The sequence below is a fragment of the Neovison vison genome, chromosome 12 (genome assembly GCF_020171115.1).
Source record: "Neovison vison isolate M4711 chromosome 12, ASM_NN_V1, whole genome shotgun sequence".
Taxonomy (NCBI): Eukaryota; Metazoa; Chordata; class Mammalia; order Carnivora; family Mustelidae; genus Neogale; species Neogale vison.
Genome location: NC_058102.1, coordinates 45,735,488 through 45,750,784, shown reverse-complemented (window position 1 = coordinate 45,750,784; position 15,297 = coordinate 45,735,488). Strand labels below are relative to the sequence as shown.

At 43.2% G+C, this 15,297-nt stretch overlaps 1 protein-coding gene across 1 annotated transcript in view; it reads left to right on the top strand.

Annotated features, from left to right (window-relative positions):
• The window catches only part of TPH2 (tryptophan hydroxylase 2), a 96,225-nt gene that overhangs the window by 72,589 nt on the left and 8,339 nt on the right, over positions 1-15,297 (top strand). Inside the window, exon 9 of the mRNA XM_044226610.1 lies at positions 13,356-13,451. Within this exon, the coding sequence (XP_044082545.1) occupies positions 13,356-13,451 (96 nt within the window). The remainder of the gene's footprint in view (positions 1-13,355; positions 13,452-15,297) is intronic.

The window sequence follows — 15,297 nt, the reverse complement described above, 5'->3', positions numbered from 1 at the left end:
GCGTCCACACATCGGGCGCTCAATTAAAATTTGGTGAGGAAAGGAATCCCCATTATACAGATGAATGAAGGGAGGTTCAGATAAGTGAAATGACTTGTCTAAGACCGTCCAGTAAAATAGTGCTAGGGTCTGAGCTACGAGACTTTTCGAGTCTCCAACTAGTGCACCCAAACGTTTCTCAGGAGTTTAGGATGTCAGAGCAAGGTGTGACCAGGTGGGGCAGCAGAGACATGTGCTTAGTGTCCTGGAGGCAAGTTGTTGTTACAGAATCAGGATTCAGGCTAATGTGGGGTAGTGGGGATGGGAGTAGTGTGGAGGGGGATGGGGCAGGGAGTGAAGTGTGGGGGAGAATATATAGATATATAGCCTTCCCTTTAATTAAATTTAAAAAGGGGTATGAATGTACACATCGGAGGCTAGCACATGAACATCCGGATTCCTAGCATCTCTCAAAAAGACCAGAGTCTCTGGGAGTCTGACTGCTTTTACCCAAGGAGACAATTGGCCAGAGCAGGCTTGCTGTTCTGTTAGGAGGGGTACCTGATCCTGAACTGAGAAGTAAAAGTTCATCTTCGGTCACCTGCCTGACCCCCACCTTTATGATTAGGGGAATCTACTGACTAGAGGAAGGCAAAGGAACAGAGGAATTGGTGCTCCGGGCACAATGTACTTTATGTCCTTGCCTAATGGATTGTATCTCAGGTCTCCCGAGCCAGGCTATTAGCAGTACCATTTGCCCCTTGCAGGACTGAGAAGACATGGCTTCCTATAATGACTAGTTATGACCATGCGCTCTTCTCTGGCTCTCGACAGGTGTGTGCTGTGTTTCTTGTGTGATTCTGGGGCCACTGAGGAGTTGAAGGCTCTTAGCCCAGTGAAAGCCATGGAAGGATGGCAGCAGGCAAGCTAGACAGCTTTCCTGGCATATGCCATGCCCGGCTCTTAAGAATATCAATTCTAGGGGCCTGTAGTGTACTGTCACCGACAAGAGCGGAACACAGTGTGAAATTGTGGGCAAACGTCACTGACTTGGGGAGTTGGTTGGTTCCAATCCAGCTCTATCACCCCTACTTGCCCAAGTTATTGAACCCAAGTGTCAGTTTCCCCAGCTGTAAAATGGTGGATTTAGCCCTGGCAAATAGTAAGAATTCAAGATACGTTAGTTATTCATTTTATTTTCTCCATTTTATGGACAACCCAAGACTCAAAAAGGCTAAATAACTTTCCTAAGGTCAAGTAAATGGCAGAGTCTGCCCTTGAAGCTTGATCTTTCACTCCAGTGTCAAAGTGCTCAAGGTACCATATCACATTACCGTCACAGTGCCTGCCTCTCGGAGTTGTGAACACGATGTAATGTGCTTGGTGCCATGGTAGACGGTAGCTTTCGGTAACGGGCAGTGGTTATTACTAGAGAGAGGGGAGCTCAATTGAGCTGAAATGCTACGTGGAGGTTCAATTACCTGTAGACCCTCACGACAGGGACCCCAATTCACAGGTAAATCTTCTCAGCCCCATTTACACATACAGATGGTTAGTGTCGACTCTGAGTGTGCGAAATGATGATGGTAGTGCTGACGGTTAGTGACTAGAAAAGAAACATAACTTCAGTAATAAAAACCTAAAATAGAAGACTGCTTGGTGCAATGGAGGAGCGAGAATGGCTCTCCCCACTAAACATACTTTTCTGGTCAGTTTTCAGACATAGAATCGTCTCTAGGATTTCGGGGCTTTGCCCGTAAAGAAATAGTTGAGCAAGTGCAAGCTCTTAGCCCTAATGTCTGGGAGGGTGTTGCTTTTAGTAATACAGGGATAAAAATAAAATGACCCTTGAAAGGCTGCCCACAGCTTACTAGGGAGTCGGTAAAAACCTCATTTTTCATACCAGCCTCCGAGAGCTGACCTTTAAAATCACCACATCTGGGGAGAATGTGTGATTTGATGCAGAACATTTTAGGACATGCCATAGGATGAATGGCTCAGAATGTGCTCATCAGTTTTCTTCTCCTTCAAGGAGCTCAGAATTGCTTAGGTTATAAAAGTCAGTTCTTGGACCCTTCCAAACCTATAGCGTTTCCTTAAATAGGTCTTCTGTGCAGGATATATATAAATGGAATGCTGATCTGTGCAGCTGGTATGAAAATAATTCGGGTGTGTGCGTGTGTGTCTGTGTGTCTGTCTGTCCTCAAGGTGAAGTTTAGGCATTTCAAGGTAGCTAGTTGTATGATAAGTTCAGTAGATGGTCGTTTGGAAAAAAAAGATGCAATTGCTTTAAAAAGAGAGCCAAACTATGTGAACGGCTTTGTTGTGCAGATGTATCGAGACTCATGTACTACACCTAGGGTCCAAGGAGTAATGTTGCTGAATATAAAGCCAGCTTTTGATTTGTGAAACTCAGAATACCTCTAGGCCCAGAGGGCATTAAAGAGAAGCCTAGTTTGTATTCATAATACCTTTTAAAGAGCCACCAGAACTTTGTGGAAAATAGCATTGGATGGGTGGTCAGTCTCACAAATTCATCTCTGGGAGAAAATAATGTCTGTCGGATCTCATGTGTCATCATCTGCTAAAGGAAGGTCTGGGCAGTGAGGCCAGTAGAAATCTCTCATGGCTGCTACTTCTGAGCAGCCTGGGCCGTGAGGGCCCTCAGGGCCCGGGTCTGTCACAGTCGGACTCTCCCTACTCCGACAAAGCACAGTGTGCGTTTTTCCTGGCGAGTCTCCGGCTGGCCGCCGGGTTCAGGCACGGCCAGCTCCCGAAGGCCTGCGAGTAGGACGGCTCCTCCCATCCTCGCTGACTTGGGGGGCCATTGGCTGTTGTTGAAGAGAGGTCGGGGGGCAGGTCCACTTCTGACGCTATAAGTGAAAATTGATGTTGGCTACTGTAGAAGGGTTTTCATCTTTACAGAAAAGTCTATAATATTGGAGCATTTGCTGATGGTAGTAGTTACTGCTTGGAAGACTGGCACTTCCTCCGTTGCTCGGGCCACTGGGAAACTCTTCTCGTTTAACCATTTCCTTCCTCCTTCAAAATTGGCTGAGAACCTGCTACCTGTCAGGCACGATGCTAGCGATCAGATATTAAACAATAAGAACAACCAAAACCAGTCAGTCAGAGCCTGGTGGAGAGGACAGGCAAGAAGACTGGCGATTTCCATGCAGACCCGTCAGGGCCGCACTGGGAGAGAGAAGAGAGCCGCCTACACCCGGCAGGAATTAGGCAGGGGACCTGGACAATGACCAGAGCATTCCATGCAGGGGGAAGGCAGCGTGCAAAGGCTTAGGTGGGGAGCTGAGGAGAACATGGCCCATCTGCACAGCAGCATATCATTCCCTGAGGGATGGACAATAGGGAGGAAGAAGGTTCAGAGACGAGGCTGGAGGAGACAGGGGCTGGGTTGGGGAGGGTCTTTTTCTGCCATATGGAGAAGGAGTATAATTGGTGAAGGTCTGTAATTGGGCCAGGACATGGCCACTGTGACCTGATATTTAGCTCTGGGGATAGAGAGTCTTAGACTGAGTTTTGCCAGGGTTTCAGGGCTGGTCCAATTGCTCTGGTGGCTCTGATGTTAAGTGAATGCTCACCATTCCTGTTAGTCCATGATACATCTTTTTTTTTTTTTTTTTCTATTTCTTCTCCTTTGTTAAAATTAAAAAAAACAAACAAACAAACCATTAAAGCCTGATGTAAAAATGAGTAAATGTTAAGTGATAAGTAAGGTGGCCTTCTTGGAAGTTGAAAATGCTCAGAGATAAGCTGAAGGATGGACAATAAAACTGAAATGGCCAGAGGGCTCTTAAACAAAATCATCCAATTGTTCGTGGAAGCAACCAGAAAGATATGGGAAGCAGTAGTTAAGAAACGCACAGAAAAAATCCCAATGAAAGCAGAGCCGCTGAAATCGCCTGTGTCGATGTGTTCTTCAATAAAAGTTGTTTTCTGCTGACGCTTTTCTTCCCCCTACGGATGTTCCTCTTATATTTGATGATCAATTTTCCACAAGGTTTGCTATAATGTTTCCTCAGAGCTTAGGTTTTTACATTTTAATTCATTCAATGGCAGTTCTTAACCTAAGACAATATACGCCGTTTCCACAACTCAGGATCACTGTTTTCTAGCTGACAAGATGCTACTCAAATCCCAACTGTCCTCTTTTTCTCTACTTGTTTTTGTCTGTCGTGATTTGAGGAGAACCCCTGGCGAAAGAAGCCGTCTCTGTCAGTTCAAGTGGATCCTATGATCTAGTACATTCCATAATTTGACTCACCTCTACCTTCCTTTGATGCTCATTTTGGGTCCCCAGAAGTCACCCCCTGACCCAGCCTCTTGATACAACTCTTTCTGGTAACTTCCACACTTCCCAAAGCCCTTCTAAGATCCTATTAATCCTTCAAAGTCCAGTACAGACTTCATGTTCTTTGTGCTCTGAGACAGATAAGCACAGTGCAGTTAGTTTCAAGACAGAGTGAGTTTGCAGCAAGAGAAAAAACAGCAGGTTTTCTTTAATTATTATTTTTATATTAATCTGGTCTCCCCAGCCATATTGCACATTTCTCGAGCACAGGGACCACATCTTTCTCTATTTTTGGAGTCTCACCTGGAGTTTAGCACAGGAAAATTGAGTAAATATCAATTCAGAAAGTGTGTCTGGAGTAGGTTGTGGCTTGCCAAGAGCCACAGAGATGTTCGTTCAGAAGCTTGCGGTAAAATGAGTGCAGAGATCAGGGTGTAGCTACCATCACACAAGGCATCAGGACAGTAGTCTTTGGAATCTGCACAGCCACTGCACCGCCCCCCCTTTGCCCCCCCAGGTCTGTGAACATGGGAGCAGCGGCTTCCTTCTGCTGGAGGGGCTTTGAGATGTGCCTGTAACCCCAGGACTGCAGCTGACCAACGGATGGGTTCTAGCTCTCAGTTCTGAGTGTCTCTTACACTTGTGTTTTACACAGGACTAGTTGGGGCCAAATATCAAAGCACACGAAATCCGCCTTTCTGCTGTCTCTTGAAGCTCCCCTCACTCCAGACGCCTTGCTCTGGGGACATCGCCCTGCAGTAGTCACAGCCTCCTAGTGGGATGTGGTTTTCTGTGCTACTCTGGGGAGTGTTTGCAGACTAAATGGTCAAAGAAACGACAACAGAAACAGATCTGGTGATTGGGGCAGGGGACACATTTCAGGGACTTGAGCCTCTTCTGTGGCTGAAACAGTGCAGTCCCTGTGTTCACTTCTGATTGCCGATGGTGATTTGTATTGTCTTGACATTTCTGTCCCAAAGCTTCTGGCTTAGCTATCACACCTCATTCCAGTCCCAATCCTGTTGTCATTTGCAATTTAATTGAGATGAAGGGAATTGGGGTCAAAGGAGAGAAGTTACCTGCTGCTGCTTATGTTGATGGAACTAAAATTCAAACCCCAGTAGCTGGGACTGGGTGGGAGAGGGGTGAATTTGATGAGACCTGGAATGGTTCCACCTTTCAAGCAGTCCTCAAGTGTGTATTTTGATGTGCTACTTGTTTGGGTTAAGGTGGAGAGATGTTAGAGAAAGCACTGTGAATGGGGGGTTTGAAAAGAATTTTTTTTGCACCTATTAGAGGTGCAGACCCTGATGTTAGAACATCTTTGAAGAGCATTCTTCCTTTATTCATTTGTTAGGATACAACACCAAATAGAACAGATGCATGCAACACTTGTATGAGAATGGGGTTCTGAGGTCCCAGCTCTATAGTCAGGCGCTGAGTATTTTCTTTTTAAATTTCATTTATTTATTTGACAGACAGAAACCACAAGTAGGCAGAGAAGCAGGTAGAGAGAGGGCGGGGGAGGGGGAGGCAGGCTCCCCGCTGAGCAGAGAGCCTGATTGGGGCTTGATCCCAGGACCCTGAGATCATGACCTGAGCTGAAGGCAGAGGCTTAACGCACTGAGCCACCCAGGCGTCCCGTCAGGCGCTGAGTATTATGAGCCAGGTTATAGGGCAGTGGTGATGGTGTGTAGGGAGGGTGTGAGGATGGAACCTAGAAGCTGGGGCAGCATGGGAGTGGGGAACTTGGGGAGGGCAGAGTTATAGGTCTACACCCACTCTCGGATTTTATTATTTCAACAGCAGGAACTGCTTTGCCCCTGTGACTGACTGACCGGCACCCTACATTCATAAGTGTGCTTTGTTGATGGAGAAAGAACTGTGGATTTGAAGTTAGGAAATGAGCTTAATTCCTAGCCCTGCCTACTCCGAGTTGTGGAATCTAGGAAAATCACTGGAATGTTGAGTCTCAGTCTTCCTATCTATAAAATGGGAACATGTAGTAATAACTGCTCTATCTCAAGTTACAGTAAGATAATGAGTTTGTAGTAAAGTGAAATCCATGAGAATGCCTGATTAAACTGGGGCATCTTCTGGCTAAGTTTCCTGTTATCTTGATGTTTTAGCATCATTGCTAAACTGCTTAGTGATAACTTCAAGTATGGAAATGTTTAGGTTTGTATGCTCAAGTGTCAAATTTTATATTTTTGTGTTTTCTGAGTTGTTTGGTCTGAATTTTCTGTATTTTTTCATGTTCTCCTGTTATGTTAGGGTATGGGTTTAACACTACATAAGTAAACTTTGGACTGTGTACAAGATAAGGATAAATAAGATTTCAGTGAGGGCCTGAGATTCTTTTAGATGTAAAGTAATTCGAATTTAGCATGGAACTTTTTCTTATGTTTAGCACATCTCAGGACTTTTCTAAACTTTCTTTGCTAGCTTTGTGCTTTGTGCCTGTGTCCTGGATATGTGGATAACTGAATTCTATATGTGGAAGGATATATGTGATTATTTAAAAATATATACTACCTATATGTAAAGATCAGATTTTTAGTCAAAGTGGTAGAGAAAATATATCATTTACTCCCTCCTTCAGGCACTTCCTAAGTGATGTGTGGAAACCACTTTCCTGGAGAAAGTGAAAGAAGTAGACAACTGGGCTTCTTTCTAGAAGTTTGTGGGCACTCTTTCAATCCAATTTAAGAATACAGAATGACTCTCAGGAAAAGGAGATATAGTTATTTCAAGGGATGCAGGTAGTGGGGGGAAGCGGGAGGCAAAAGGGCTCTTTAGAAGGGCAATTGGAATACTAAATGTCTTTTTCATCAAGAGTTCTCTGAGGGGTTCCTGGATGGCTCAGTCGGTTAAGCATCTCCCTACTGCTCAGGTCATAATATCAGGTCCTGAGATCGAGTCCCGCATTGGGCTCCCTGCTCAGCTGGGAGTCTGTTTCTCCCTCTGTGATTTCCCTCTCTCTCCCTCTCTCAAATAAGTAAATAAAACCATAAAAAAAAAAAAGATTTCTTTGAAAAAGTTGTATTTCTCTCTCATTGGAATATGTGCCTTAGCAAAATCTTCAGGTGCCTAACACCAGACAGCAAAAATATGTTGCAGCATTTGATTTTGAAAGTCACCATGTCAGGCCAGTGTGTATTTGCTGGTCTGTCCAATGTCTATGAACTTGGTTCCCTCAAGCTTGCACCACAGCCCGCGTGGCTAGACCTGATCTGTTGTGAGAGTGGTGTACTACCAGTACTGACCTGAAGATGGCAGCATTGGGCGCCCTATCTCATTTTCCTAAGCACCTGCTCTGCCTGGTACATTCTGTAGCTCTGTTCCATAGCAGTATTTGGATTTCAGATTGTCAGTCAGACTTTTTTTCTGCTTAATGACTGCATGTATGTAAATGGTTCTGCTTTTCTTCTGTGGAAGAGGTCCGCTCTATCACTCCTGTTTTGGTTTTCAGCTAATGATTATATGTAATTATATTCAAGTAAAATATTTAGAAATAATTACATATATTAGTGGTATGTAAAATTTGGAATTCATGAACATCGGCTTTGATGAAAGGTACCTCTTAATTGGGAGGTGATAATCTCAGTATTATTTGTTTCTGTTTGAAAGACATTAGTGGCCAAGAATCTGCAATTCTCTTTTACAGGTGTTCTTGAAACGTTCTTGTGGTTTTTGTTTGTTTGTTTTTTTTTTTTTTGTGGTTGTTGTTTTTGTTTTGTTTTACTAATAGGTAGGATATTTATTTGGCAAATCTCTAGGGCATATATTATAGATCCACATCTGGAGAATGCTCTAAAGAAAACAAATTGTATTTTCTTAAAATTTGGGGACGCAATTAGTTATCCTTGAATTCCAAAAGGTCTCCAAGGGGTCAGCCAGTCCAACTCTAAGCAGGCTTTGCTTTTAAAACCAGGCAGAAGAAAGATGCATCTGTCCTGGCTTCTCCGTCAGTGATCACGCGCAGGGCACTGTCTTGTGAGATCTCCACTAGTCTTGAAAACAGAAAAGAATTGTCCTGAGCACGTCCATAATTAAAATTTTGCCAACATCTGAGGTTCAGGTACATCTTACCATTTCTCTTTATCTGTTAGCCACACATGGAGCTGCAAATGGAAAACCGTCTTAAAGCCAAAGGTCTAATTCTCTCCGGGGAAGAGGCTGTAGAAGTTAGCATGTAGGCTTTCCTTGGTTGAGGACAACAGAGAGTAAAAGAGCAGATGGAGCTTTGTAAGGTCAAAGTTTCTGGAAGGACTCCCAGACCAGGTATGGGGCCAGAGAACACTCGGAATAATGCGAAGGAAGATTCACAGTGACTCTTTCCTCTGAGCTTGCCCTGATTCTAGAAGCACATGGACCAAAGACACACTGATAGATGTAACTTTGAACCTTTAGTTGAGTCGATGCAGACCTTTAAATTCCTGTTTTAAAATAGGTTAGGGCTGCCAGATCTATGTGAAGACCGTGCGTGTGGCTCCCCAGACATTCTTAGGGGCTCTCTCAGCCTGTTTTGATTTAGATCATTCTGTATGCACTGATGTCGCATAAGGAAAATTAAAAATGCCCTTACTAGGCTGACCTGAATGCTCCTGTAGCTGGCTCCGTATGGCTATTTTGGAGGCTTTTGAACATGACAGCGTGCTCTCTCTCTCCCTCTCCCTCTTTCTTTATTTTTTTTTCTTTCTCTCTCTCTCTCTCTCTTTTTTTTTTTTTTTTTTTTTTTTACAAACTCTTCTGTATTTAACGTTAAGCCTCCAAGGGTTTTACCTCATGCACTATAAATGGAATATATATTAGGGAAATCAACCAAAAACACACTAAGAAGTTGCCTGAAACTCTAGTTTTCCTCTTTTAGACTTTTATTTCTCCATTTTGGTGGTGAGGGAGAACCACGCATCTATTAATCTTTTATCTAGAAACTTCCAAGGTGACGGAGGTCGAGCTCTTTCAAAGTTGGAGCTCTGGATCTCTTAAATGTCACCATCTAGACCTGTCCTGGGGTAAATCACTTTATCTCCTTAAACTTGAATTTTCCTTTTGGTGAAATGGGAGGTTGAACTTCCAGAACTCTTGTTCTATGACAATACAATCACTTCTCTTCATTGTGCCCAGGATTGTGCAAGACTTTTTTGGAGGATGGGTGTGCCTGAGGGCCTCTGTCGGTTAAGCCTCCGACTCTTGACTTCAGCTCAGGTCTTGATCTCAGTGTTGTGATTCAAGCCTCGTGTTGGGCTCCTCACTGGCCATGGAGCCTACTTTAAAAAATAAAAACATTATATATATATAAAAATTTGGGATGGGGAGACAGACTTGAGGGCTGTATTTTAACTTTTCGACACATACTCAGATCTCTTATTTTGGTTCTTCTGCTGAGGTCTCTGTGATACTGACTTCTCCCCAAGCCCTGCACCCCCCGGCCCAAGTCCTTTTCCAAGTCATTCACCTCCTAGCTCCTTGGCTGCCTCTGCCTCCTCACTGATCTCTCTGCTTCTACTCTTGCCCCACCAACGGCCTGTTCTGTACCCAGCATCGGCACAATCTTCTGAAATGAAATCAGAATATGTCTGTCTGTTGCCTGAAACCCCTCCCATGACTTCCCACTGCCCTTAGAAATACAAATCTGTTCCTGCCTTTGCACCTGCCTCCTCAGCTGGGAATGCTCTTTCTCGAAGATCTTGCACAAAGGGCTGCTTTTCAAGTGGGTTGCGGCTTAAATATCACTCCCCCAGAGAGGCCTTCCTTGACCACTTTGTCTAAAGCAGTCATCTCTGCTGCTTAATACCAGACACATTATGTGGATTTATTATTTATATAGCATATCCCACCTGCAACTATCCTGTATATCGATTTTTGTTGTTGTTATATATCATCCCAGTAGCAAATAGGCTTCATGGGATTAAGGACTTTGTTGCTGTGTGCATTGCATATCCTTAGCAGCTAAAGCAAATTCTGGAATATAATAGGTGCTCAAGGAGTATTTATAGAATGAATGAATGAATGGATGGATGTCATGGGTAGAAAAACTACATGCCAGAGAGGTTATGGTCACAGAGCTAATTAAAAGTGGGGCCAAAGAAGACATGAAGAGACATTTCTCTAAAGAAGACATCTAGATGGCCAACAGACACATGAAAAAATGCTCCACATCACTGGGCATCAGGGAAATACAAATCAAAACCACAATGAGATACCACCTCACACCATTCGGAATGGCTAAAATTAACAAGGCAGGAATTGACAGATGTTGATGAGGATGCAGAGAAAGGAGAAGCCTCTTGCACTGCTGGTGGGAACACAGACTGGTGCAGCCACTCTGGAATACAGTAGGGAGATTCCTCAAAAAGTTAGAAATAGAGCTACCCTATGACCCAGCAAATTGCACTAGTAGGTATTTACCCACAGGATACAAACATAGTGATTTGAAGGGGCAACTGCATCCCAGTGTTTATAGCAGCAATGTCCACAATAGTCAAATCATGGAACGAGCCCGGATATCTGTCAACAGATATATGGATAAAGAAGATATTGTATGTGTACACACACACACACACACACACACACATAATGGAACATTCCTCAGCCACCAAAAAGAATGAAATCTTACCATTTGCAATAACCTGGAACTAGAGGGCATTAGGCTAAGTGAAACAAGTCAGTCAGAGAAAGACAAATATCGTATGATTTCACTCATACGTGGAATTTAAGAAACAAAACAGATAAACATAGGGGAAGGGAGGGAAAAATAAAATAAGGCAAAATCAGAGAGGGAGACAAACCATGAAACTCTTAACTGTACGGAACAAACTTGAGTGTGGCTGGTGGTGGACATTAAGGGGGACATGGGATTTAATGAGCCCTGGGTGTTATACCCAACTGATGAATCACTAAACTTGACACCTGAAACTCGTAATACACTATGTGTTAATTAATAGAAAAAAAAAAAAAAAAGAAGCAGGGCAGAGACTAGAGCTCAGGCCCCTGCCTGTCTTTCTTCCTGGTCACCCTGCCACACAGCAAACCTGACTTAGAGATAATTCTCTCATTTGCTAGTTATTCACCAACTATTTATTGCACCCTTAGTATGTTTCAGACACAGTTCTGTATCAGTGGTTCTGAGGCAGAAGAGATGTTGGTCCCCTGGGAACATTTTTTTAATGTCTAGAGACCTTTTTAGCTGTTGCAAGCAGGGTGGGGGCTGCTGCTGACATCTCGTCGGTGGAGGTCGGGGGTGCTGTCCTACAAAGTAGCACAGAGTTTAGGGTGGGGAGACACATGACTATGGGGAACATACATACGGAAATTAAAGACCATGTCAAAAAGAGGGTATGATGGAAAAGAGAGAACATTCAGAGCAGGGTAAGCGGGAGAGCAGACGGGCATTGCGGGTACTGATGGGGGTAGGAAGGACTCTAATTTTAGCCCTCTGAGGAGGTGAATCAGGAAAGGAAGTTTTCCTCGAGAGGTTGAGCGCCACGACCTGCAGGGACCAGTCCTTCGGGGTCAACCCACTCGACCTCCCAGATCCTCCTCACACCTAAGAAGTATAAAACCCTTCTGAGCCAGGGGACATCTCAACCTCCAAATGAAAATAGAGCAAACTGCCGTGGGCCAGAAATAATTACCATTTTCCACTTTCCGGGGCTGTGTAAATTCTTCCTTCTCAACACTGTCAGTGCTCTGTCGTTACTCATGCAGGACAGTGTTAATTTGATGCAATTCGCTCACTCATTGTCAACTTCTCACTTTTCTCTTGGGCAAGAGTAGTGTGATTTCAGTCTCTCTCAAGAGCATCCTGAGATTTTTGGTTGTACAGAGGTTTCTGTCTGTCTAGGTTGGTTTCCTAAAATCAACGGAAACAGTTATAGACTTCAGTATCTTGGGAAAGCTGTAGTAGTTGATGCTGGCAAAACTCAGTCAATGAAGTGGTTCTTACTATATGTATACATATATATATATTTTTACATATACACACAGATACATGTATCTATGTGTGTAACATATGTAGATATACATGGAAGATTTTGCTAAAAAAATCATACTAAAAGGGGCGCCTGGGTGGCTCAGTGGGTTAAGCCACTGCCTTTGGCTCAGGTCATGACCTCAGGGTCCTGGGATCGAGTCCCGCATCAGGCTCTCTGCTCAGCAGGGAGCCTGCTTCCTCCTCTCTCTCTCTCTGCCTGCCTCTCTGCCTATTTGTGATCTCTCTCTGTCAAATAAATAAATAAAATCTTAAAAAAAATCATACTAAAATTTTGGTTGGGTAACTTGGTAAGTGTGAGACTTTTGGTCTCACTCTTGTTTCTTTACCACGATTCTTTGCCTAGCATTGGCACCTGGTAGGTACTCACCAAATGTTGGCTGAATGAATAAACAAACTGCAAAAATCAGTTTGGAATTGCTGGGTTCCAAGTTATTTTTCCACATTTCCATGAACTTTGTTTATGTTAGCTGAAACACAACTTGGTAAACAGTAACATGTTCTATTTTTTTTTTTTTTAAGATTTATTTATTTTAGAGAAATAGAGAGTGTGCGTGGGAGGAGCGGCAGAGAGAAAGAATATCCAAGCAGACTCCTGCTGAGCATGGAGCCCTGTGCACTGCTTGATTCCATGACCCATGAGATCAGGATCTGAGCCAAAACCAAGAGTCAGACACTTAAGAGACTGAGCCACGCAGGTGCCTCAACAGTAGCATATTCTTGCAGTGTTATGACTGTGACATATTTATTTATTTCTAAGTCTGTGATTTTTAAAAAATTATTGCTGGGGATATGATTTGACTTATGGGGTTTCTGAATCTGCTAAGCATAAATCTCTTAGTAATTAATATGTTTTCCATACACATTTAGCCTAGGGAGGGATTATTAAGCAAGGGAATAGATTTCAATGAATATTCTTAATTCAAATGTGTTTAAATTAACACTGTTGAAGAAACTATGCCCAGTGCACCATTTTATTTTGGGTGCCATTTTATTCTATAGAAGAACAACGTTGACTAGTTCGCTGGATGTATGTCCATGTCTTTTTCTTTTTTTTTTATTTTTCAGTGCTATTTTTTCACAATCGAGTTTGGCCTTTGCAAGCAAGAAGGGCAACTGCGGGCATATGGAGCAGGACTCCTTTCCTCCATTGGAGAATTAAAGGTACGAGGCTGTGAACGAAAACATCCTTCCCAGGCAAACTGGTTCAAGGTCATGGAAATATTGATTTGTTTGTCTGAGCAGTTCTACTCCTAGGTACCCCATAAATATTTAATACAGAGGATTTGGCACCTCGGATGTGGGTACTGACCTAACTTTTTGCACTTCTGAAAATGGGTCATGCCTTTCTAGGTTTGTGGTGTGACTCAGATGGTCGAGCAGCCATGTGCGCAGACCAACAGGAAGGACGAATGTATGCTTAAATGTTGGATAACATATGACTGGCCTAAATTGAGTGCTGAAAAGTAGGCAGCCAAGTTAGCAGTGATCCTCCTGATTGAAATTTCCTTGCAAGGATATCTTGGGTATTTTCACTTCTGTTATCCCCGTGGCTCCCATGGATACCCTAGAATTTACTCCTCCAAGAGAAATTTGAGATTATTTTAGCCTTTTCAAAATTAATGTGTATTAAAACATTTGTGGACATATACAATTTGGGAAAAAAAAACCCTAAATGAACCTACATTCAGAAAGGTAGCTAATATGTATAGTAATGCCTAAGGAATGGTATTTTTTTTTGGTCTTAAAAGACAATAAAGGGGTGCTGGGTGGCTCAGTTGGTTAAAATACAGTAAATTGGTCATTTATTCAGAAGTTTTGGGGCCTGGATCATTTGATAATTTAAATATCCTGGTTACTTAAGAATTGCTGTGCATACCATGGGAAGGTAACAAGTTTTGGTGAATTTAGAATGCAATATGATGTATAATCTGGAAATGGTATTAAACATAGTTTACTCTCTCTTTGATTACTGAGACTAAGATCAGGATTATTGACTAAGCAGAGGTTGTTATTTGGACCTTGTTTATCCTTATATAATATAGTTGGGAAATAGATGACTATTGGAACTTTTTGGTTGTTTATATTCTTGAAAGGTACAGTGTTAACTGTTGTCTTATTGAGTGTTCACTTTATAATTCCATTCAGGCATTCATTAATTCCTCAAACATTTGGTTGAGTACATACTATGTGCCATGTACTGTGCCAGTCACTGGGGATAGAAATAATGAAGAAGGAGGAGTAGAGGAGGAGGAGAAGGAGAGGGAGGAGAAAGAAGAGGAGGAGGAGGGGGAGGAGTGGGAAGGAGAAGAAGAAGGAGAAGAAGAAGAAGTGTCCACAACACTTAAGTGGACACTTAAGCAGACCTCAATTAGTATTGTAGGTGCTTTAAACATATTAACTCACTTATTGCTCATAACAACCCCATGAGATTATCAGTATTATTATCATAGATGAGAAAATGGAAGCACAAAGACATTAAGGAGCTTGCCCAAGATCACACAGCTAATGCATGTTGGAGCTGGACCCAAGTCCAGGTGGTCTACCCTGCAGGATCCCAGCCCTTAACCAGTAGGCTGTACTTCCTGGGGTCCCTGTTATCAGAGGGTTTACTTTCTAGTGCAAGGGCTAAGCAGCCAATCAGATAATGCCAAGTGTGACAGGCACTTGGTGGGCCTGGCACTTACTGGGTCATGCCGGGGAAGGCTCCGGACAAGGGCCTTGCTGCCCACGCTGACTCCTGAGGAGTGGAAAAGATGAATGAGGAGTGAATGAGATGCACAGAACAGTTGAGTGGACAGCAGCATGTGTGCTCTTGTCAAATCCTGGCCTGTTTGGGGAGCTGCTGGAGCTCCATGTAGCTGGAATAGATGATAACATTTCACATGACAAAAGCCTGATGTAATGTGTTGATTTTTTTTTTTTTTAAACAAAGTTCTGTACAGCAACAAAACAGCGGCCAAAGCCCACAGCAATAGCATGATGTCATATCCCTGGAAGACCCCTGCCT